Here is a 22,837-nt window from a genome sequence, read left to right as displayed (position 1 = left end):
GGAGATAAATTCATCTATTAAGGCAAGAGTATAAATGATTATTTGTGGTTACATCTAGAATGACCGTACAGTATGGGAGAAGATCATCAGATTCAGACAGACTGAGGTATTTCCCCGCTATGCCATTTTTTTCCTGCCACTTATTAACTGTATGACCTTTGTACATTACTAAGCACTATGAATCTCAATTGTCCTCATCTGTAAAATGTGTCTATTAAGACCTACCTCATGGAAATGTTGTGATTAAAAAATAAATGCCAACTGTGTAAGAATCACATGAAGAATAAACCCTGAAAAGCAGATTGAGATATTTAGCTTAAGCTGTTAAAAGACAGAAGAATGAAGTCAAATAAAAAAACATTCATGCTTGCCTATAAATGAGAACATAAGCTCTAGGCCTTTGCACACACTATCCTCTTTCCCTAGAAGGATCACCTATTCCCTTATCCTCTTCCCTGTTCTTGGTTGAAGTGTCACCTCCTAAGAGAAATTCTCTGGCTAGTCCATGTAAATAGGTGCTTTGTGTCACTCACTGAAGAACTGAGTCACCCTATATATTCTCATTCAAGATGATTACATAGAGCATCTGAGTGGGGTTGCAGCCACTAAGAAAGCTTGTGCTGAAGGTCACATCCAGGGATTGACTAACTAGCTAAAAACTCTGTTCTCTTGACAAGATGTAGGTTCCTTGGCTCCGTTACTTAACTGCTCTGTGCCTCAGTTTCCTTATCTTTAAAATGGGGATAATAGTATCCAACTCAAAAAACTGATAAGAGAATTACATGACATACTTTAAATCAAGGAATGCTTAGAATACAATAGGCAGCCACAGAATGGCTGGATGAGAGGGTTTGTGTCAGACATAAAAGAAATTAAGGTTACAGCATAATTGAGTCTGTAAGTTCTTGAAGGCCTTCAGTTGAAAATCAAATTATAATGTATAGCATCACTAATAGCAATCTAGGTGTGTGATCATTAGATTGGTGACAATAGAAACAGAAAATAAGGAAAAGTCACCATAACAATCAACATCAGGTCAGTGATGGCCTAAATACAAGGGTCAAGGCCATTAAGTGTACCCATTATTAATTTAACAGACATAGTTTCTATCAAGAACTCATCATAAAATCTGATTAGCATATTACATTGAGTTACTAAATGTCAGAAACAAATGTCTGTAAGGAAACAAATGTGGTTATTGATAAGTGTAAGCAAGAAAAGCAGTATCATTTTTAAAGTAATATGAAAATGAAATATATTGTTTTTAAGGTACAGAATAAAGTGGTAAATTCTTGCATAGTAATATAACAATGCTATGCAAAGAAAATATGAGAAAATAGCCTCTTATGATGCATTTTTTATGCCAGACTCTTTCAAAAAGACCACATTTTTACGAGTATTAATTTTTAGTTATCTTGCATCAACTTTCTTGAATATTTGCCTGAATGCTAATTTCAAACAAAAATTAAAACAAGTATGGCTTTCTGGTGAGGAAAAAAATATTTACAGGGAACTCAATTTGATCCCTCTAACTGCATTTATATGTTTCATTAAAAATTGTAAAGCATGGAAAATATATAGAGGGGAGGAAACCAACAGTCAGCCCCTTCTACATCAAGCACTGGGCTAGGGACTTGTGCTCATTTAATCCTTAATTCTAACAACAACTTCAGAAGGAAGGACATTCAATGCCCAGTTTATAAATGAAGACCTTGAAAAGCAGATTGAGATATTTAGCTTAAGCTGTCAAAAGACAGAAGAAAGAAGTCAAATGGAAAAACACTCATACTTGCCTATGAATGAGAACATATAAGCTCTGGGCCTTTGCAAATAAGCTCAGGGTTTACCACAGCAAATGAATGATGGGGCACTGGGATTCTCGCCTAGCATCTTCCAATGGCAAAGTACAGGAATTTCTCCCCACTGCCCAGTTTCCTTGTTCTCCATGAAATCAGAGCATACCACTGATAGTCAAGAAAGGGATTTCATAAACCAGCCAGGTAAACAGAGAAAAGGTCAAAATCATTCACTGTTATTTTAAAATACTTTTTCCAAAACACAGTGTACTATACCAAAGAATAAACTATGAAGTTTATATATTTAGTTTCCAAAAGAATGTCAGTTTCACGACAGCGAGGAACTTACGTGACTTGCTCATTTAGGGTACTGCCTCAGATCTATAATAATTAATAATTCCCAGCACTCAATAAACGGTAGGCACTCAATAAATATTTGAAAGAAAGTTGGTCCATCTTTGTATTTTAAAAAGCACAGGCTCTGCAGACAGAATGTCTGAATGTGAATCCTGTCACTGCCCCTCAGTAGCTGTTTAATCTTGGGCAAGGACTTAGCCTCTCTGTGTATCAGTCTCCTTATCTGTAACATTAGAATGTTAATAGTAATCTGTTATATAAAGCTGCTTGTAAAAAAATACATATAAAGCACTTAGAAAAGTTCCTTGCTCATGAAAGCCCTCAACAAATGGTTTTACTACTATGATTATTCACAGTGGCTCTTATTGGTTTTCCAGACTCTAATTATATAAAAGCTTGTATAAAAAATAGGCCCATAGCATCCAACCCAAGTTCTTACTTTTCCAATATGAAATAGCTTTATCCCAAGCAGCATCATGTTTTCAATGTCCTTACTACTCTCAAAGTCAAAAAAGAGGAAATAAGAAAGAAGTCTATATTTGATAGATGAAAATGCTTTTTAGGAAGGTAAATCATTAGATATGATTAACATAAATACTCTCTATCTATTTATTTCACTTTTAGATTCTCAATCTAAAATCCATCTTTTTTCTGCTGGATTCCCATCCTAAAATCAGTCTTAAGTAACAGGATTTAGACTGTCAAAATAATATAACATACTATTTCAGAGGTGTGTATACGACATATAACACTTTTCTATGTATGAAAAAATTTCATTGATGTTTCATAAACTATACTCTATTATTTTAAAGCCATGAAGTACATATAATCTGAATAAGCATGAAAATATGAGGCAGAAACAAAATGCTATTTCCCTAAGCAATTTTCTGCTCCACAGTCTGGATGGAACAATGGCTGCTTGTTATATACAGTGTATACTAATAAATACCTCTTGTGGTCAGTAGGTCAGTTTTAGTTAGATGATTCCTAGCTCTTATCATTACTTATTCACCTAAAACAGAAAAGCACATTTAACAATGATCTCTGAAATATGCTTAAAATTCAGAGCTTAATCCTGTGTTGAAAAATGTGTTTTGACTTGTGCTAAACAACAGTTGTATATTCATTATATTTTAAGAACATAGTTAATAATATGTTATGACCAAACAGAGTTCAGTCCAGGAATATAAGAGTAGTTCAATATAAGAAAATCTATTAATACAACTTACCATAGCATCATGTTTTTAAAAAAAGATCATATGGATGCTATGAAGACATATTAGACAAATTCTATTTTTGATTTTTTTTTAAAAAATCTTAATAGTATTAGAAATACTAATGGAAAATATATATTCTCACTCCATTTCAGGAAATGTGTTAAGTATTTTACATTAATTACCTCATTAATCAATTAACAATACCCCATGAGGTAGGTACTCTTACTGCCACATTTTACAAATAATGGTCTGAAATTTAAAAAGACTAACTAACCCTCTCAAAGTCAAACTAGTGAGTATCAGAGTGCAAATTTGAACCAAAAGCCACTGAACCTCAGATCCGTACACTTACAAATCAGTAAGAAGAAAAAAAAATTGAACAGGAAGTTCACACACAAAAAATAAAAATGGTCAACAATAATGAAAAGGGACTGAGCCTCATTCAAATAAGGAAATGCCAACTAAACATAATTAACCTATCAAACTGACAGACATTTCAAAATTATGTAGTCGTGAGTGTTTTACACTGTGTTGAACAAACGATAGCAATATGAATTTTAGTACACTGTTTTAGAGGGCAATTTGACAAGGCCTATACAAATTTCACATGCTCTTACCTTTGACAAACAATTCCACTTCTAGAAATATATGCTATAGATGTACTTGCACAATTAAACATTCTTGTTACATAAATTTTAATATGTCCATATGGAGCACCATCCAGTCATTTAGAAGAGTAGCTTTAGGCCGGGTTTGGTGGCTCAGCCTGTAATCCTGTGCTTTGGGAGGCCGAGGTGAGTGAACTGCCTGAGCCCGCGGGCTTGAGATACACCTGGGCAACTTGGCGAGACCTCATCTCTACAATAAATCAAAATAATTAGCCGGGCATGGTAGTGCGTGCCTGTAGTTCCAGTTACTTGGAAGGCTGAGGCGGAAGAATCGGCTGAGCCCAGCAAGTCGAGGCTGCAGTGGCCATGAGAGTGGCACTGCACTCCAGCTGGGGTGACAGAATGAGACTCCAACTCAAAAAAAGAGTAGCTTTAGATATAAGGCTATAGAAAGTACTATACAATACACTGTCAAGTGAAAAAAGCAATGTGCAAAACTAGATATAATTTTCATTCCAACTAAATATGTATATGCATAAATATGTCTAAGACAGTACACAAAAATTTTTAGCTGTTTTTATTTCTAGGACTGGGTCAGGAAACAATAGGAGAAACAAGAACCTTTTATGAAAAGATATTTATACTCAAAGATATTGTATATTTTATGCTCTCTTGTATTACTTGACCTTTTTACAATCAGCATGTATCAATTTTATAATGAAAATGTTTAACAATATAAAATATATGTTTGCATACTGACCACAACTGTAAAAAACATGGATATTAATTCAAAAATTCCATTCTGGAAAAATTTTGATAGCTAACTTTACAGTGGGAAACATGACCTCATCATTCAACAGGCCAAAAAAAGATTCTGACTTATTGTTGCTGAAGATATGGAAGCCAGAAATGATTTCAAATTAAAATGCAGAAAATTAGCACACTCATCATCTCTCACCCTCTCCCCATCCATGCTCACTTTTAGATTGCTTAGAGGGCTGATTTCATCTGTTTCCAGGTTATACAAACAAATACAACTAGGTCTTTTTATTTTTTATAGAATCCATAATTACAAAGGAGTATAGTATCTATTAATCAAATTATGTAAACCAAGGAAACATGACTTACTCAGTTCTTAGTATCTCCCTTACATAAACCTGCATTACAAATCTTCTATTCGATTTGCAGGTATTTGAATAGTATATAGATGCAAGTCTTTTAAATATACATTAAATTGATTTTTCCCAGATGAAGGGCTTTTTCCAGTTATACAAGGAGAACCAAAAAGCAATAATAAAACTGACTGAACAGTTTTAGTCACTTCTAGAAATGCAGTTAAGTCCATGCATAAACAAAAATATTATGATTTACAATATTTCTAGAGATCTATCTACTAATTTGGGTGGCAACATGGTATTTTCAGATTTCTAGTTGAAAAGAAGTATAGCACACAAATTTAAGTCAAAATTAATTTGAATCACTCAAACTGACTTCTAAAAGCATTAAAACGTAAACCATTTGGTAATCTGGGGCACAGAATCCCGAATGATGAATTGATTAAAATATAAAGAACACCTAAAATATAGAAATCTTGTTACTAAACAACAATGACTTAAACGCTTCTACTATAAGAATATGTGTAGAAAAAACAATGCTGGCACTACAAATTACTCAACAACTGCTTTTTCTCTACTTTACTGGAATTCAGTATTAAAATATTGAACACAATTTCAAAATTCAAGATATCAGGAAAAAAATAAGTAGAAGTGGTTTAATTTTTTTCCTGCAGAATATTTGCCAACATATGCATGGTTTGGCCTTAAAGTATCCAAGACTTCTATAGTTCGAGTGAGTCCACACTCCTACTTAATAATATAATTACAAGCTAGGTTTGACTGAATATTAAAGGATAAAGTAATAAATTAAAAACAAAAAGACATGACTTCAGATATGTTAAATTCTTCAATTTCCATACCTGTAAAATGGAGCTAATACATAAGAAAATCTCCTTCAAATATTGTGGCAATAATTCTCATAGGTCCTCATGGGGAAAGCAAAAGTCAGAAACAGCACTTGGCACTGAGATAACCCTGCATACACTTTAGTTAGTATCATCATCATCATCATCATCATTATCTACTTTCACAAATTAGACTAAGGCTCATAGCCAAAATAATTGATCCTTATTCAAACTATCATCTCCTTTCACAAGTCAGAGTACTACGGTTCATAACCAAAATAACTGATCTTTATCAAACTTACAATGCTCTCTACCTCAGAATCTGCCACAGAGGAGACACACATTGTGACTACAGCTACAACCTCCATCCAAGAGACTTCAAGGCTTACCAGCTACATAGTCTAACATCAAGAATTCCTTCTAAAAGAATCATTCACCTAACAAAAAATTTTAATTTCATTTAACTTCTAATTAATTGCCCATGTAATATAACATACAAATGTTTATTTTTTAGTTAAACTATATTTCTAGATTATAAACATTTTCATTATTCTAATTCCAAAAGCAGCTTTCAAATCTAAGATAAATAGATCCCTTCATCAAAATGTGCTAAAGAAAAGCAGTACTCTAGTAGAGCCACAAAATCTGAATTAAGTGAAAATACCAAATAGAAAGGTAATTTGAAACCATTTATTTTTAGAAAGCCACAAAGTAAATATGTTAAATGTAAGTTTTCAGTTTCTACTGCAGACTACCACTCAGCAACCTGCTGAAACTCAATACAACATCTGGAAAGTCACTGGCTGAAAATTGCCCTCACAGCATGAAAATCTTGTATATTTGCTGTGTTTGTACCCTACATACTCTATGTGAGGCAATGCATATTAAACTATCTACAGCTGTTTTTAAATGGAAGTTATAACTTGGAATTCTGTTTTAAAATATCTAAGGTGAGGGTCCCTTCCGCCTTTTTTGATAAAGGTCAACAAAGATGATGACATCATAACTCCTCAAAACAAGTCTAACACCACAATTGTAGCAGCTTAATCTTTCCAATGAAGAGCCCCTCTTCTCCATCATTCTGAAAATAATATACTGTACCATTAATATCCATATTTTAATTTTGTGTCAATTTTATTGTACTGTCGTCTGTAAAACAACAACAAAATTAGTGTGATCTGGTTTTAGTAACTCATGACTGAAAATAGAAAAAAGTGGGATTAGCAGGGCAGGGAAGGGGAACAATCTGATTTTTATTGCTAAAGGAAAGAGAAGACCTGAATACATTTTTCTTTTTTTAGTTATAATACTAATTTTTAAAATATCAGAAAACATGATCACATGATTAGCTAGTATAAAATATATTGTTGGGTTCTCAGGTACAAGGCTCAGATCCTGCCGGGCCGAGTCTGTAATCCCAGCGCTTTGGGAGGCCGAGGTGAGTGGATTGCCTGAGACCCGCCTGGGCAACTTGGTGAAACATCATTTCTACAATAAATCAAAAACTAGCCGGGCGTGGTAGCGTGTGCCTGTAGTTCCAGCTACTTGGAAGGCTGAGACGGAAAGATCGCTGGAGCCCAGCAGGTAGAGGCTGCAATGGCCGGGAGCAGCCACTGTACTCCAGTCTGAATAACAGAGAGAGACTCCAACTCAAAAAAAAAAAAAAAAGACTCAGAGTCCAATGATAGTAACATTCTCCAGTGAGCCTCTCTAAAGAAGCAGCTGGTTCAATCTGATGGGGGTGGGGGATGCATCTACACACACTTGTGTTTAAAATAACAGGCTACATTTTTTAAAGGTAGATTAAATTATTTTCAAAATAGCAGTCTACAAATACGACATATAATATAGGGGAAACTGAAGCTGCTATTTTTGTTTTCATCTAATAAGCTAAAAGATGTTACATTTAAGAAAAATCCCTGCTGTCCCTCACAAATACCAACATTGTGAAATCAGCCCAAATTTGGGGTAGGTGACTTAGTTGTAAGGGATACACAAAATTATGTGCTTTGGGCCAATTAAAATTGGGTGTGATAAGCTATAGAAGGAATTAACAGAGCTACTCATATTATGATGTTTTCATTAGATTAAAATTTGATAATTTGAACATAATAATATACGAAAGTTTACTTAGCACTCACTAGGTGTCAGGCACTGTGCTAAAAGCTTTGCCTGAACTCACTTCATGAATTACCAGAACAACTCGACTTTACAGGAGATGATGTAAGTAAGTTGCACAAAGTCAGGAAGCTAATTAAATGATGGGCCTAAGATCCTAAACTATGTCTGTGTGCCTTGGGCCCAGCCCAGTGCCAAATACACTGTAGGACCTCACTAAATATCTGATCCATAAATTTAACATGGCCCCAAATCCAACCTCTTCACCTGTATACCATACTGCCTTCTATACTTAAGGTAAATATCAGAAGGTTAAAGTGCTCTCGTTTGGAAGCCTTAAGGAAGGTTTAGTTAAGCATTCATAATAAATATAACCTAAAAACCATCAATCCAATGATACCCTCTGCTCTATCACCTTGGTCACCACAAGATGAAAGACCCTCCAGACAACCATCTTTTCCCCAATTTCATCTCCCCACTCCTTAAGCTCCCCGTCAGACTGAGAGTAACTAAGGACACAGAGTGTTTACTGCTGTGCGTAGCCTAGTCCCTGGCAATAGTAATTGCTCGATAAATATTTGCTAAATTGAATTGCTGATTCTTCCTATTCTCCACCACCCTCCTTTCCAACACGTTCTCTACACCCTCAGATTCTTGTATAAAAATTTTTGGATGGCTGGTGCAGTGGTTCATGCCTGTAATACTGGCACTTTCGGAGGCAAAAGTGAGAGAGCTGTCTGAGCCCAGATATTCCAGACCAGCCTGGGCAACTTGGCAAGACCTCATCTCTACAGTAAATCAAAATATTAGCTGGGCATGGAGGCGTGCACCTGGGCGTGGAGGCTGGGGCAAAAGAATCACCTGAGCCCAGCAGGTCAATGCTGTAGTGGCTGTGAATGTGCACTGTACTCCAGCCTGGGAGATAGAGTGAGACTCCAACTCAAAAAAAAAAAAAAAAAGACATTTCTGACATTTTTTTGCCTTAGCTGAAACCTGGTTTTTCTCCAAGAATATTACTTCTCTAGAGGGTACCAGATCCTGCACACAGTAGGATCTGAAAGACAGTGAGGGCATGCTCGCGGCTCCCCACACTGGCATCCAATCCATTCTTTGGTGCTCCTAAGCAAACTCTGGTGTTCCTTTGAGAGCCATGGCATTCAGGTGCCTACCTCACTGGCATCTGGCTCACAGTTTTTGTTTTACTCCAGTTGTACCATCAACATAGATGACTTCGATGTCGAAGTTCACAAACCCTTTAAGAGCTCACCCTCAAATTTTTTTGACTGCCTTAATTCCCAAAAAACTACATTCAGATCAGGTGTGGGTAGTTCACGTCTGTAATCTCAGCACTTTGGGAGGCCAGGGCAGGAGGATCACTTAAGGCCAAGAATTGGAGACTAGCCTGGGCAACATAGCAAGATCCTATCTCTACAAAAAAATAAAAACAATTAGCTAGGCATGGTGGTGCATGCCCGTATTTCCAGCTACATGGGAGGCTGAGACGTGAGAATAGCCTGAGCCCAGGAGACTAAGCCTACAGTGAGCTATGATCACATCATTGCACTCCAGCCTGGGCAACAAGATTGGGATCTCATCTCTAATTTTAAAAAAACAAATAAGTAAACAAACTTCACTTAACCTGCCCTTTAGCAGTCTCACCCCATAAGTATATCCACGCTGGTCCTTACCCTGGCGCACTCTACCTCAGGAATCTCACACCCCTCTACACACACACTTGACCCAATCTTCCCATCCTTCTAGCATTCTTCTTTCCTTACTTTGCATTCTGTTTTTTTTTTTCCTTTGACTTCATCTCCAGAAGTGCACCTTTTTCTCAGTTTATTAATTATGAACCTTGCAGTTTAGTAGAGAAAAAGTGACAAGTGAACAAACAACTATAATATCAAATAAGATGTGACAGAAATGGCAGCATGAATGTATATCCCATATACTGACAGCATCAGAAAGAAGAAACTAATGCTGAGGGTAGGGAATGTGGTTGGCAGGTGAGATAGCTATGCTAGACAAGAGCAGCCTAAGGGTGCGCCCAATAAAGTAAGATATGTATGCTTATTTTTCAAATAATCAGTTATTCTAAGTAAATGTGTCATTTTCCTTTACTGAAGTTTCTTATGAGAACATCTCATGTAGATCACAAGGTTGCATCACCTAAACTTTGGCAGTCCATGATGAGATAAGTACAGAGAGTAAGAGTGTTTAGAAACTATTATAACAATTTGATATTGCCATGGCAATTTCTACAAAAGTACTAGTCTACGAAAAAAAAACCCACATGATTCACATAAAGAGATGGTAAAGGGGTGACCTAAACTAGCACCATAATTAAAGAATGGCTGTGATAAGTCCAAATGTCCACGCTATCTCCTCATATCTGTTTATAAATCTACCTGACTCCCAACTCTGCCCCTCAGCTCCAGATATAGTGCTGTGTTCCTGGAATCAGGATTTACAGGGGTTCCATGGCTACATTCTTGTCAGGCTGCCTTCCAAGTCCTTCCAAGTCTGCTGGCACAACTACTGGACGTGAAGAGCCTGAGGACACTGTAGGAGTGGAAGGATACTCCCCATCCCACCCTGCCTCCACTGAACTGCAGATAAGGTTGTTTTCACTACTCTTTGCCTCTCTCCCCACCCCTCAAAACTCAAAGAGAACCCTGGGGAAAACACAATAAAGTTAATCTAGCGATAATCTAATTTCTCTCTAGCCTTGAGACAATTTATCAGTATTAGTATTATTAGTAGTATTAGTATCAGTAAATTATGAGAGTTTATCAGGGTTTTTGTTTGTTTTGTTTTTGTTTTTTGAGTCAGAGTCTCACTTTGTCACTCAGGCTGTCTTGGCACATTCATGGCTACTGTAGCCTCAACCTGCTGGGCTTGAGCAATCCTTCTTCCTCAGCCTTGCAAATAGTTGGAACTACAGGAGCATGCTGCCATGCCCAGCTGATTGTTTCTTTTTTTTTTTTTCTTTGTCAAGATGAAGTCTAACGAAGTTGCCCAGGCTGGTCTCAAATCCCTGGGCTCAGGCAATCCTCTTGCTCCAGCCTCCCAAAGTGCTGGGATTACAGCATTAGCCACCACATCTGGCCTACTTTGTTACCAAAGAGTCAACACTTCCACAGATTCTACTGGGCTCATTGGTGTGTAAGAACATGTTTGTTTAAGAAGTATCAGTACTGCTAGAATGTGGAGCAGGAGAAGCAGGCAGATGGAGGTTAGACAGGAGCAGCACTTGCTCTGTTTATTGGTTTCACCTGTAACGGATCCCGGGGAGAATACATTTTAACCTCAGTCTGGGCACAGAGAGAAAAAAGGGACAGGAAGTGACTTGGAGACCCTAAATGGCTTCCACCCTACCTGATAAAGGAGCCTGGACAAAGGGCCCTAGGACTGTGCCCGGCATCTCAGAAAACCTCTCTGGGTCCCTGCCATCACCTTCCCTTCTCACCTCCCATGCCCAGGACTGACACCTCTGGTTTCATCCTGTTGCCATGGTCAAACTGACTATTACTGGTTTTTTGTTTGTTTGTTTTTGAGTTGAAGTCTCACTCTGCTGCCCAGACTGCAGTAGAGTGGCATGCTCACGGCCACTGTAGCCTCGACCTGCTGGACTCAGGTGATCCTTCTGCCTCAGTTTTCCAAGGCACGCACCACAACGCCCGGCTAATTTTTTATTTATTGTAGAAGTGAGGTCTCACTATGCCCAGGCTGGTCTCGAGCCCCTGGACCCAGGCAATCCTCTCGCCTCCACCTCCCAAAGTGCTGGGATTACAAGCATGAGCCACCACACCTGGATGAACTAACTGATTCCTGATCTCAGCCTCACCCTCGGTGTCATCCTTCTGACTAGCTCTCCACATCAAGCTCTGCAGTCTACAAGCTACTTCTCACCCACCTCTACCTCCAGCAGGCTCTTGGGAGGCCCTGTCTATCCAGGAGAAACACTTGGACAACAAGCTAATAGTGTGAAACCAAACTGAAGAGAATACTGTGCTGTGTTTTTTCATAGAATATATACTATTTCATTACAATAATCTTGAGATACAGGAATTATCCCATTTTATACCCAGAGAAACAGAGCCTTAGAAAGGTTACTAAGGATGGACAGACACACACACTTTTAGTAAATGGGTGCCTGAGTAGACAAGCTAGTAGTCTAACTCTGGTCTGTCTGAATTCACAGCCTATACAGCCTCTCCTGAAAAAGTAGACACTAACATTTTGAAGCAATGGTAAAATAAAGGCAGAAATAACTCCTGGCCTTAAGTCCCTGCCTTAAGATGGCCCATAGGCATCTGCTCACTCCATGTCACAGGTAACTGATGGCAGAAGCAAAATGCACAGCAGTATACTGCAAAAATGGACTTCTTACAGTAATACTGAATAAAAACAGCTAGCTATTAGAGATACAGTACAAATACTCTCTCACCTTATATTCCTGGTGAAAGGCCAGCTCAAGCGGCACTCTTTCTGTGAGCCATGCCTTGGAAGAACTATGTGTTTTCTCCTTTGTGGATATTGTGGTACTCACCACACTATGAGTCATAGCCAGTTTCCCTGCTAGACCGTGAACTTCATAAAGGTTCTGTCTCATTCTTGGCATTCTTAGCACTATCCCTGGCACATGGTAAATGTTTACTGAATGAATTGGTATATTAGTTAGTTAAAGTAGGATTCTCTCAGTGTGCATTGTCAAGTGTTAGTGATTATCAAGCTTAAAATGCTATCCAAAATGAAACTGATTAAAATAAAACATAAACGTAACTATAATCATATCAGCAAATTAGTCTGACAATATGAGAATGACCCTTGGGGGGAAAAAAAGTCTGAAGATTAAATGCTCTTTATGTCAAATAACTTTTTTGAGCAGGGTCTCACTTTGTCACCCAGAACTGGAGTGCAATGGCATCATCATGGCTCACTGCAATCTTGACCTCCTGGGTTCAGATGCCCTCCCACCTCAGTCTCCTGAGTAGTTGGAACTACAGACATGCTTTACCACGCCCAGATAATTTTTTTTTATTTTTTATAGAATCGAGGCCTCACAGCTGGGCGCAGTGGCTCAAGCCTTTAATCCCAGCACTTTGGGAGGCCAAGGTGAGAGGATTGCTGGAGTCTAGGGGTTCGAGACTAGCCTGGGCAACTTGGTGAGACCTCGTCATAAGTCAAAAAAATCAGCCGGGCAAGGTGGCATGCGCCTGTTGTTCCAGCTACTTGGAAGGCTGAGGCAGAAGGATCACCTGAGCCCCGCAGGTCAAGACTGCAGTGGCTGTGAGCATGCCACTGCACTCCAGCCTGGGTGACAGAGTAAGACTCCAACTCAGAAAAAGAAAGAAAAGAAAGAAAAGAAGGGAAGGAGGCCTCACTATGTTGCTAGGCACAAGCAATCCTCCAGTCTTGGCCTCCCAAAGTACTAGAATTGTAAGCATAAGCCACCATCCCTGAATCACCACTGAATTACTCTAAATACTAGTTTAGAGAAAAATCATAAAATTTTAGCTCTATTAAAAATATACTACCCGGCTCAGTGGCTCAGCCTGTAATCCCAGCACTTTGGGAGGCCGAGGCGAGTGGATTGCCTGAACCTGCAGGTTCAAGACCCACCTAGGCAACTTGGCGAGACCTCGTCTCTACAATAAATCAAAAAAATTAGCCAGGTGTGGTAGCATGCGCCTGCAGTTCCAACTACTTGGAAGGCTGAGGCGGAAGGATCCCCGGAGCCCAGCAGAGGCTGCGGTGGCAGGGAGCATGCCACTGCACTCCAAGCTGGGCGACAGAGTGAGACTCCAACTCAAAAAAATACACACACAAACACACACACACACACATACACTATAACATTCAATGCTCATGTTACAGAAAAAAAAAAACAAACTGAAGAGAGGTGAATTATATGAGAAAAGAAAAAGAGAAAATTCATAATTTGGAGTTCCATTTTCACTTCTTTAAGAAATAATTACTTATTAGAGCAAGTAACGCTCAACGAAAGTCCTTGAAAGCAATACTAAATGTCAATGCAAAGATTTCACGGACGTCAGAGGGGCACATTGACCAGATAGTGGCCGTGCTTACACCATCTAAGAATGCGCAACAGGTGATACAGGGAACTGTATTACTGTTAGAGATAACCTTCAAAATGCTGAAAAAACAAATTTCAAAAACTCCAGGGAGTCAGTTTATGAAAGACAAGAAAAACTAAGTCATCACAATTAAATGCTATATAAAATCTTTGAATGAGCTTGAAATTAAAAAAAGAGAAAGAGAGGACATATTAGGACAACTGAGAAAATCTGACTCTAGACCTTATATGAGATAATAGTGTTGTATCAAGGCTAAATTCCTTGAGTGTTATATTACACAGAAGAATGTCCTTGCTCTTTAGGAGATACAGGCTGAAGAATATAAGAATCCTAAAAGGTTCTGCAAAAAAAAAAATAACAGAATGTGCATAAAAAAAGAGGGGAGAGAGCATACAAATGGACAAAATAGTAACAACTGGGGAACCTAGATAGAGGTGCTCACTAAACTAATCTTTAGACTTTCATGCAAGCATGACTTTTTTCAATATATCAGGATTTTAAAAAATTCAGAAAGCGGTCTAGCCTCATGATGGAAGGTACTGTCTCAAGACTGATTGGACATTTCTTCTCCATACCCCAGATCAGAGAAAAAAACCACAAAGGAAGCCATTATAATTTTTTTTAAAAACTGAATGTGCAAACAATACAAGGAGATTTCCATACTAAAGGATTAATGTCAAATAGTGTTATGACTCTCTAAGGCTCCTGACAGGCTACGGCCCAAAGCAGAGGGATTCAGTGCTTTGTTTTAAACCATGTTCAGGAGAATAGGGCTAATAAGCACTATCATTTTTAAGAATCTAGACATTCTGCTGGGGGCTTTATTAAAACCATTTAACTTAACCCTTAAAACATAACAAGCTTGAATCTAGCTGTTAAGATATCATACTGAAATAAAATAAAATAAGATAAAATTCAAGGAGGTAAATAACCTACATGCAAATCCACAGAGAAAATGGAAGGTTTGAACTTACGTCTGTGTAACTCCAAACCCAAGAATCTTTGCTATATAATACACTAGATGAACATGAAGAAACAGGATTATTTCTTGCTTAAAATTTCACTCTTCAATAAGTTATTGAGCTACTACTATCACTAACGTTTAATAATTACAACAAATGATATTTCTATTTTTTCTACCAAAAAGTATAATCATCCAAAAAAAGAAAATCCATATTCTAAAATGAATTATGTATATGATTTATCTGCATTTTTTAAGGATGTACTGATAAGAAGAGATTATTAAGAGTTACAATGGGTTGCTATTTTTTTAAAAAAAAACAAAAGTAGTGTTTCCTTTTCTTTTATTTAAAAATGGGACCATGAGGAACTGTATACAAATAAGATGACTGCCCGGGCTCGGTGGCTCAGCCTGTAATCCCAGCACTTTGGGAGGTCAAGGCGAACGGGTTGCCTGAGCCCACAGGTTCAAGACCAGCCCAGGCAACTTGGTAAGACCTCATCTCTACGATAAAATTTTAAAAATTAGCCAGGCATGGTAGGGTGCATCTGTAGTTCCGGCTACTTGGAAGGCTGAGGCAGAAGGATCACTGGAGCCCAGGAGGTCAATGCTGGGGGGCCTAGAGTGTGCCACTGCACTCCAGCCTGAGCGACAAAGTGAGACTCCATCTCAAAAAATAATAATAATAATAAAATAATATAAAAATAAGGTGACCAGGTGTGGTGGCTCATTCCTATAATCACATCACTTTGGGAGGCCAAGGTGGATAATCACTTGAGCCCAGGAGTTCAATACTAGCCTGGGCAACACAGTGAGACACCTTCTCTACAAAAAATTCAGGAATTAGCTGGGTAAGGTAGCATGCTACTTGGTAGTATACTAGCTAGCTACTTGGGAGGCTGAGATGGGAGAATAACTGAACCCATGAGTTTGAGGCTGCAGTGAGTTATGTTCATGCCATTGCATTCCAGCCTGGGTGACACACCTTGTCTTTTAAAAAATATAAATATATGGGCCTGGCACAGTGGCTCACGCCTGGAATTCCAGCACACTGGGAGGCCGAGGCAAGAGGATTGTCTGAGCCCACAAGTTCGAGACAGCCTGGGCAACATGGCAAGACCTCATCTCTACAATAAATTAAAAAATTAGCTGGACATGGTGGTGAACACCTGTAGTTCCAGCTACTTGGAAGGTTTAGGTAGAAGGATTGCCTAAGTCCAGCAGGTTGAAAAAAATTATGGGGTGTTGTTATATGGTGCTGTCAGGATGATACTAAAGATACATCTGGATTTCAGGCATCTCACAGTTGTTGTTGTTTTTTTGGTTTTTTTTGAGTTGGAGTCTCACTCTGTCGCCCAGACTGGAGTGCAGTGGCCGCTCCCGGCCACCGCAGCCTCGACCTGCTGAGGTCCGGTGATCCTTCCACCTCAGCCTTCCAAGTAACTGGAATTACAGGCATGCGCTACCACGCCCGGCTGATTTTTTTATTCATTGTAGAGATGAGGTCTCGCTCCCCAGGCGGGTCTCGAACCCGCGGGCTCAGGCAATCCACTCACCTCAGTCTCCCAAAGGCCAAGCACAGTTGTTGTTTTTAATCATACCTTGTAGAATTCATCAAATCTAATCAGTAAAGTAGGGCCCTACTCCTGATACTCATCTACACTTGTTTCCATTAATCATACACTCTCATTCAATCAACAGTGAATGAGAATTGAATGAGTTCTTTTTTATTGAATGAAACTGATTCCCCCTACTTATAGAAATAAAACTTGATCAGCTTATGTGCAGATACTGAAAACATAAAGACACTAGGCGCAGTGGCTCAGGTCTGTAATCCCAGCACTTCGAGAGGCAGAGGTGAGAGAACTGTCTGAGCCCAGGGATTCAAGACCAGTCTCATTCAATCAACAGTAGTTGATACTTAGCACTACACATATTATATTTATTGTTTTAATATACACATAGAGCATTTACCGTTGTAATTATTATCTTAAAAATAGATGAGTAGAAATAAACTCTTATTATCATACAGACTTCTGGTTGATTTTACCCAACTTATTTTCTTCTCCTAAATTACAGTTCTTACATTAAAGTTTTATAGTTTATTTCTGAAAAGAAAAAGGATTTCTGAAATAAAACTATCAGAAAAAGATATCTTAAAAATATGTTTAACTACCAAAAACTATTTTCTATATTTTAGTAGACAATCATTTATTTATTTTGGGGAAATGTTACTGTTATAAGAAGTTGATGTGTATTTCTACTACTAAATCTCATTTTTAGCCACTAAATTAACAAAACAAACTGCGGGATTTCTTCCTTGAGATGTCTTAGGACTGTTTCTATATTTTTCTTTGCCAGAAAAGTTTTAGACTAACTTTTATAAGAAGTAAAATAAGAAAGTCAAAATAAATTATAGACATGTAGATGATTAAGGATATCTCATTCCTTTTTTTTCTTATGCCACTGTTCTTTCTATCTAAGGTACTAAATAATTTTCTCTGAACTGAAAGACTGAAAATTTATGTAAAATGCTTAACAATAACGACTGACTCATCAATGATACTTCATAAGTTAGTTCTCTTTTCCTTCTAATAAATGATGTCAAGATTCATTCTCATAATGGTTTCCAGCATATTGTACGATTGAAATAACAATTTTATTCCTTTCAAGTTTATTGCTATATATAACATGACTCTTGAACCTGATATCACCTTATTTATACCAAATTGTTTCCTATTGTTTTCAGTGACATTTCTCAATACTTGTCATTCTGGGAATAAATGCAACATTTGATTTCTATGTGTATTTATTTGCTGGCATTCTATCATCTCTACATTTCCCACCAAGTCTTGCTAAAATATAGAAGACACACACTGGGAAGTAGGGGGTATGGAATAACAGTATTTCAAAACTAATCTATATCCTGGGGAGTCCCTGATCCATCAGTGGACACCCAATGGGGGAATAGGGAGTAAACTAATGGTCTTTCAAAATTAATCCATATCCTAGAGTCCTTGATCCATCATTAATGATAAGTATATTGTATAATAAATACTAATAGAATCAGTGCAGAAATACAGTTTGAGGCAGAAAGGAAAATGATCTATTCCAAGACTCTTACCTATGTCACTCTTGAAAGAATTTCACATTGTTAAGAGAAAATATCACAGTACTGATTCTCTTATTCTTTCTCCTCAGTTTCTACCACTACTCATAAAAGACTACTATACTAGAATAGGATCACACTTGATAGCTCTGTTTTGAGATATAATGTGATCCCTTACTGACATAAACACAGCCTCTAATTCCACAAAAGGCATTATAATCTACACTTTGTTTTTACCATTTAAAATAAATATGCCTTGAGATTCCAGAAAACTTAGAATGGTAAAGTAGATACCACCCCAATATAGCACATTTTCCTAATTTATGTCTTTATAGATCTGGTCACTATATAACATGAGTAAATTATACCAGTAACTGGTATTTTTTTATATTATAGCACAGGTGGAAATAAGGTAATTTTATTAAATAAATAATTCATTTGTACTATATGAACTTCAAAGATGATCCATACAAAATGTTTATCTTGTTTTGTTTTTTTTCATTTCCAGGTATATTGAAAAGAAAGAGTAATTTTTTCAAACCAAACGTAGTAATACTTCATTTGTTCTCCATCTTTAGAGAAGAAGGTATCCCATAGGGTGAATTTTCCAAATAGTTATTTCAATGCCCAAATTCATCTTATTTAAACTATTTTGGAAAGAAATGCTCTTAATTGTGTACCATACTTTCTTACCACTTTAGATAGTACACCGTATATTGAACCTAGTTTAAGCCCTTGTTAATGGCTAAGGTCTATCACTGTGACTACATTAGGTTACTGTGGAGTAATTAAGATAGCAATAGCCTCTGAGGCATAGCAAACGTGAAGTAGTTTGTTCCTATTCTAAATGGTCCCATAGTGGCAACTTCTTATGCGTACATTTTAAGACTTCTCCAGTCCCTTATTAAAAACTGTCTTATCAAAACAACAACAACAACAAAAAACCATTCACTGTTTCTAGGGTGTCCCTTACCTAACTACTAAATCACTGACTCTAAATTGCAGTTGGTAAATCAGGAAGCCATGCAGGTAGTAATTTTATCAAGAGTAAGAACAAACACACTGGGGTGAGAGTTCTCATTTCAAAAAGCATCAGCTTAGTGCACAATGTGAATTTAAGTTTAACCCACTCAGAGGGCATTTTCAATTATTTCCTAGATCATGACTATATCAGATAATTGTGTTTTCTCAGAAAATATATAAAAAATACATTTTTAAAAAATAATTAAATTATTACTCTACAGCAATTATTCTCCTTATACCTTCTTGTCCAATAATGCTATCATTTTTAGTATCATCATTAGTAAGCAAAATCCATAATATAATCAAACTTACCTGAGGCACGTCTTGTGAATCGGTTTATTACTGGAGCTAAGAGAAAAAAGCAGAATAATGTGATTAGATTAAAAACCTAATTTTCACCAAATCCTGAAAAGGCTCAAATTGGTAAGCAATCTTATGATCCAAATAAGAAAAAAATAAACATTTTAAAATAATATAAGAAATACCATAAACATATGAAAATTAAATGTTTAATTCACTAATAATCAAAGAAATATATATTAAAATCAACATTTCACCTATTTTTTTTTTTTTTTTGAGTTGGAGTCTCACTCTGTCACCCAGGTTGGAGTGCAGTGGCATGCTCACAGCCACTGCACCCTTGTCCTGCTAGGCTCAGGTGATTCTCCCACCTCAGACTTCCAAGTAGCTGGAACTACAGGAATGTGCTACCACGCCTGGCTATTTTTGATTTATTGTAGAGGTGAGGTCTTGCCAAGTTGCCCAGACTGGTCTTGAACTCCTGGGCTCGGGTAATTCTCTTGCCTCAGCTTCCCAAAGTCCTGGAAGTACAGGCTTGAATAACCGCGCCCAGCCAACATTTCACCTACTAAGTCAATTCACCCAAAGCACTTCGAATTTTTCTTTTTAAATCCCTAGTTATAAACAGCTAAAACAACTTCACCGGGAACAGTATAAATCTATACATACCTTTAGAAAAACAATTTGACATTTACTTCAAGTGCTATAAGAGATTTGCACCATTTAATAGAGTAATTCTAGTCTTAGAGACTTATGCTAAGAAGTAATGCTAGAGAAAAAATGCAATATATGAATAAATCTATTCAGCAACATCATTTTTTAAATGATAAAATTGGAAAACACAATTTAAAATGTTCATGTATACTGAAATTATTTTTAGGTGAAGGATACTATATCCTTAAACATCTCAGATTTGTCATTTTGACAATTTCTGTGCAACCCAGATGTCCACGACATGCAAATCTGTACAGTGAAGACTGCAATTTCAGGCTGCTGTGTGCACCACTCAGTGGGCAAGCCTACCATCTGCCCACTCCTGCAACTCAGCTCAACTGTGTTTCTTCTTGGTTTTGATGACATAGTTCTCTCAAAAACTGAGGTTTTAAAAAAATGTTTCTCTTGAAAGAAGCAGGCAAGTTTATGGTTCATATTATATAAAGAAAGGACATCATGTACTATACAGAGTATTTTGGTGGCAGAATGGCACAAGCCTATTATAGTATTTTCAATATCTCAATAATCTCAGAGCATTAATTATGAAATTTGTTTACACTGCACAAATACTTGGGTCAAGTAAAAAAAGAAGACAACATTTTTATCAACACTATGTTTGCACTGCATAAAAATTATGTATGCACAGGAACAAGTACCAGAAGAAAACTGTCAGATGTGATACAATAACCCTTACAATCTTGCTATTAAATATCAGCATCTTCATATTACTAATGAGGACATTTTATAGGAAGACACAGAGAAACGTATTAATTTGCTTTAGTTCAAACACCACCCTATAGCATAGCCAAAGAACTTGAATTTAGAAGTGTCTAGCATGAAAATGCTGTCTCAGGAAAACAGCAAGTGAAAACTATAATTTCTGAAATTATACAGAAAGAGGTAAATTTTCTTCCATACTGAACTTCATTGTTATTAAATATTAAGTATGTGAAATAATTCAAACCCAATTATTAAAATATTATAGTTTATAACTAAATTATGTCCTCCAAATTGACTGAAAGAGATAAAATTTTTGCTATGTGTATACCCAAATACTTTAGCCAAATATTTGCACAGTCACAAATTAGTTATATAAAAAACTTGCAACAGGTAAACTCTATGTTATGTATATTTTACCACACACACGCATACCAGAAAAAAATCCATCAGTTTTCTTAGGCACTTTCAAACCCCTTTTCACAACTCCTACAGAACCAAGGCTAAAGACAGCCTCCCCAGCAAGCTACAAGGACAGTGAATGGAAACAAAATGCAAAAAACTTCAACAATAGGAATGCACAAGAGAGGGGCAGATAAAGGCAAGATGAAGGCTGAAAACCTATTTTAGCCTTGGGGCAAAAATAGAGTAGTAGATGTTCTCTGCCCTCCTGCCCCCAGCAGACTCCATAGATGATAAAGCCACAGAACTATAGCTTCTGGTCTGAAATGTTAGGAAGTCTTGTTTTCCTTGGGTCCTTAGGTTTTTGTGTCTTTATAAAGCGTTGAAGGCAGATATTTTTCCATACACACAGCATCCCATCTAGAAGGTGTTTGCTACATTTGGGAAGTGGGGGCAATTTCTATTGTCACAATAATTCAGAGGACATCCTTGGCATTTGGCAGGCAAACTCCACAACAGTCCCACACAAAAAAAGAACTGTCCTGCATCCCACAACTTCTGTTCTGCACAACTTTCAGACATGCCACTGGGTAATCACATTGGCAAAAATGTCTGTTTATAACTATCTGGGCCTAGATCCTAGTACTGCTTTATATAGACACATGATTATTTACATAGACACCTGATTATTTTATGTACTTTTAATATACATCAAATTGTTCACAACACAGTGATAACATACATTAAAGGAATTTTGTTTTCTTTTTTGCATTTTGTTTGGAATTTTAAGAATAGATATATGTTCACTGTTTCAGAAAGTCATGTGACATCATGTGATAGTTGCAATGCCACTTGTGGTATTTGGGTCACCAGTACAGGGAGTTTGATCAGATTCCATTGCAGCTTTCATATTCTTGGTGATTCCGCATCTAATCTAAGTTGGAGAATCTAGCCTCACTGTCTTGTGTACATATGAAAGCACATACCTACTGAAATACATTTTACTTACTAAACCATAAGCTACTTTCCTTTTTTTCTACTAAATATTTTCACCAGTCTACCAATTTGCAAATTGTGGGTAGATAGTTTATATGACTATGATTTTTTCATTTCCCAACAGCAAATGGGACATGGGGTTGGCCATAATAAGATAGGTGCACCAGGCAAGTGGTATGCAGTACTATAGTAAGGTAAATACTGGTTTTGACAACAATCACCAAAAATCCAATCTCTCATATCCATATCCTTCTTTATCCACTTGCAAGGCTAAAACACAAATGTTTCCTTCACAAACTTGGCAAGTTAGCTGTCTCCTTCACAAATGTTCTAGGATTTTTAGTCTAGCCAACAATATAGGGAAGAAGGGAAGAAGATTGAAAGATTCAAGGTGGAAGCCTGGTTGGAAATAAATAAATGTGCATCTGGCCAAGATATGCCTGGTCCTTTCTCTCTTG

The 22,837-nt window shown here is 37.2% G+C and overlaps 1 protein-coding gene across 1 annotated transcript in view; it reads right to left on the bottom strand.

The window, feature by feature from the left end:
- The window catches only part of PRKAR2B (protein kinase cAMP-dependent type II regulatory subunit beta), an 80,299-nt gene extending 59,717 nt beyond the window's left edge, over window positions 1-20,582 (bottom strand). Inside the window, exons 1-2 of the mRNA XM_008053015.2 lie at window positions 20,220-20,582; window positions 19,563-19,598 (exon numbers count right to left, since the gene is read on the bottom strand). Of these exons, the coding sequence (XP_008051206.2) occupies window positions 19,563-19,598; window positions 20,220-20,241 (58 nt within the window). The 5' untranslated portion in view covers window positions 20,242-20,582. The remainder of the gene's footprint in view (window positions 1-19,562; window positions 19,599-20,219) is intronic.
- Between the last annotated feature and the right edge of the window lie 2,255 nt (window positions 20,583-22,837).

Source organism: Carlito syrichta, unplaced genomic scaffold, assembly GCF_000164805.1.
Source record: "Carlito syrichta isolate Samal-C Ts95f unplaced genomic scaffold, Tarsius_syrichta-2.0.1 Scaffold287776, whole genome shotgun sequence".
Taxonomy (NCBI): Eukaryota; Metazoa; Chordata; class Mammalia; order Primates; family Tarsiidae; genus Carlito; species Carlito syrichta.
The sequence above is the reverse complement of the archived record's forward strand: the minus strand, read 5'-3'. Positions and strand labels throughout refer to the sequence as shown.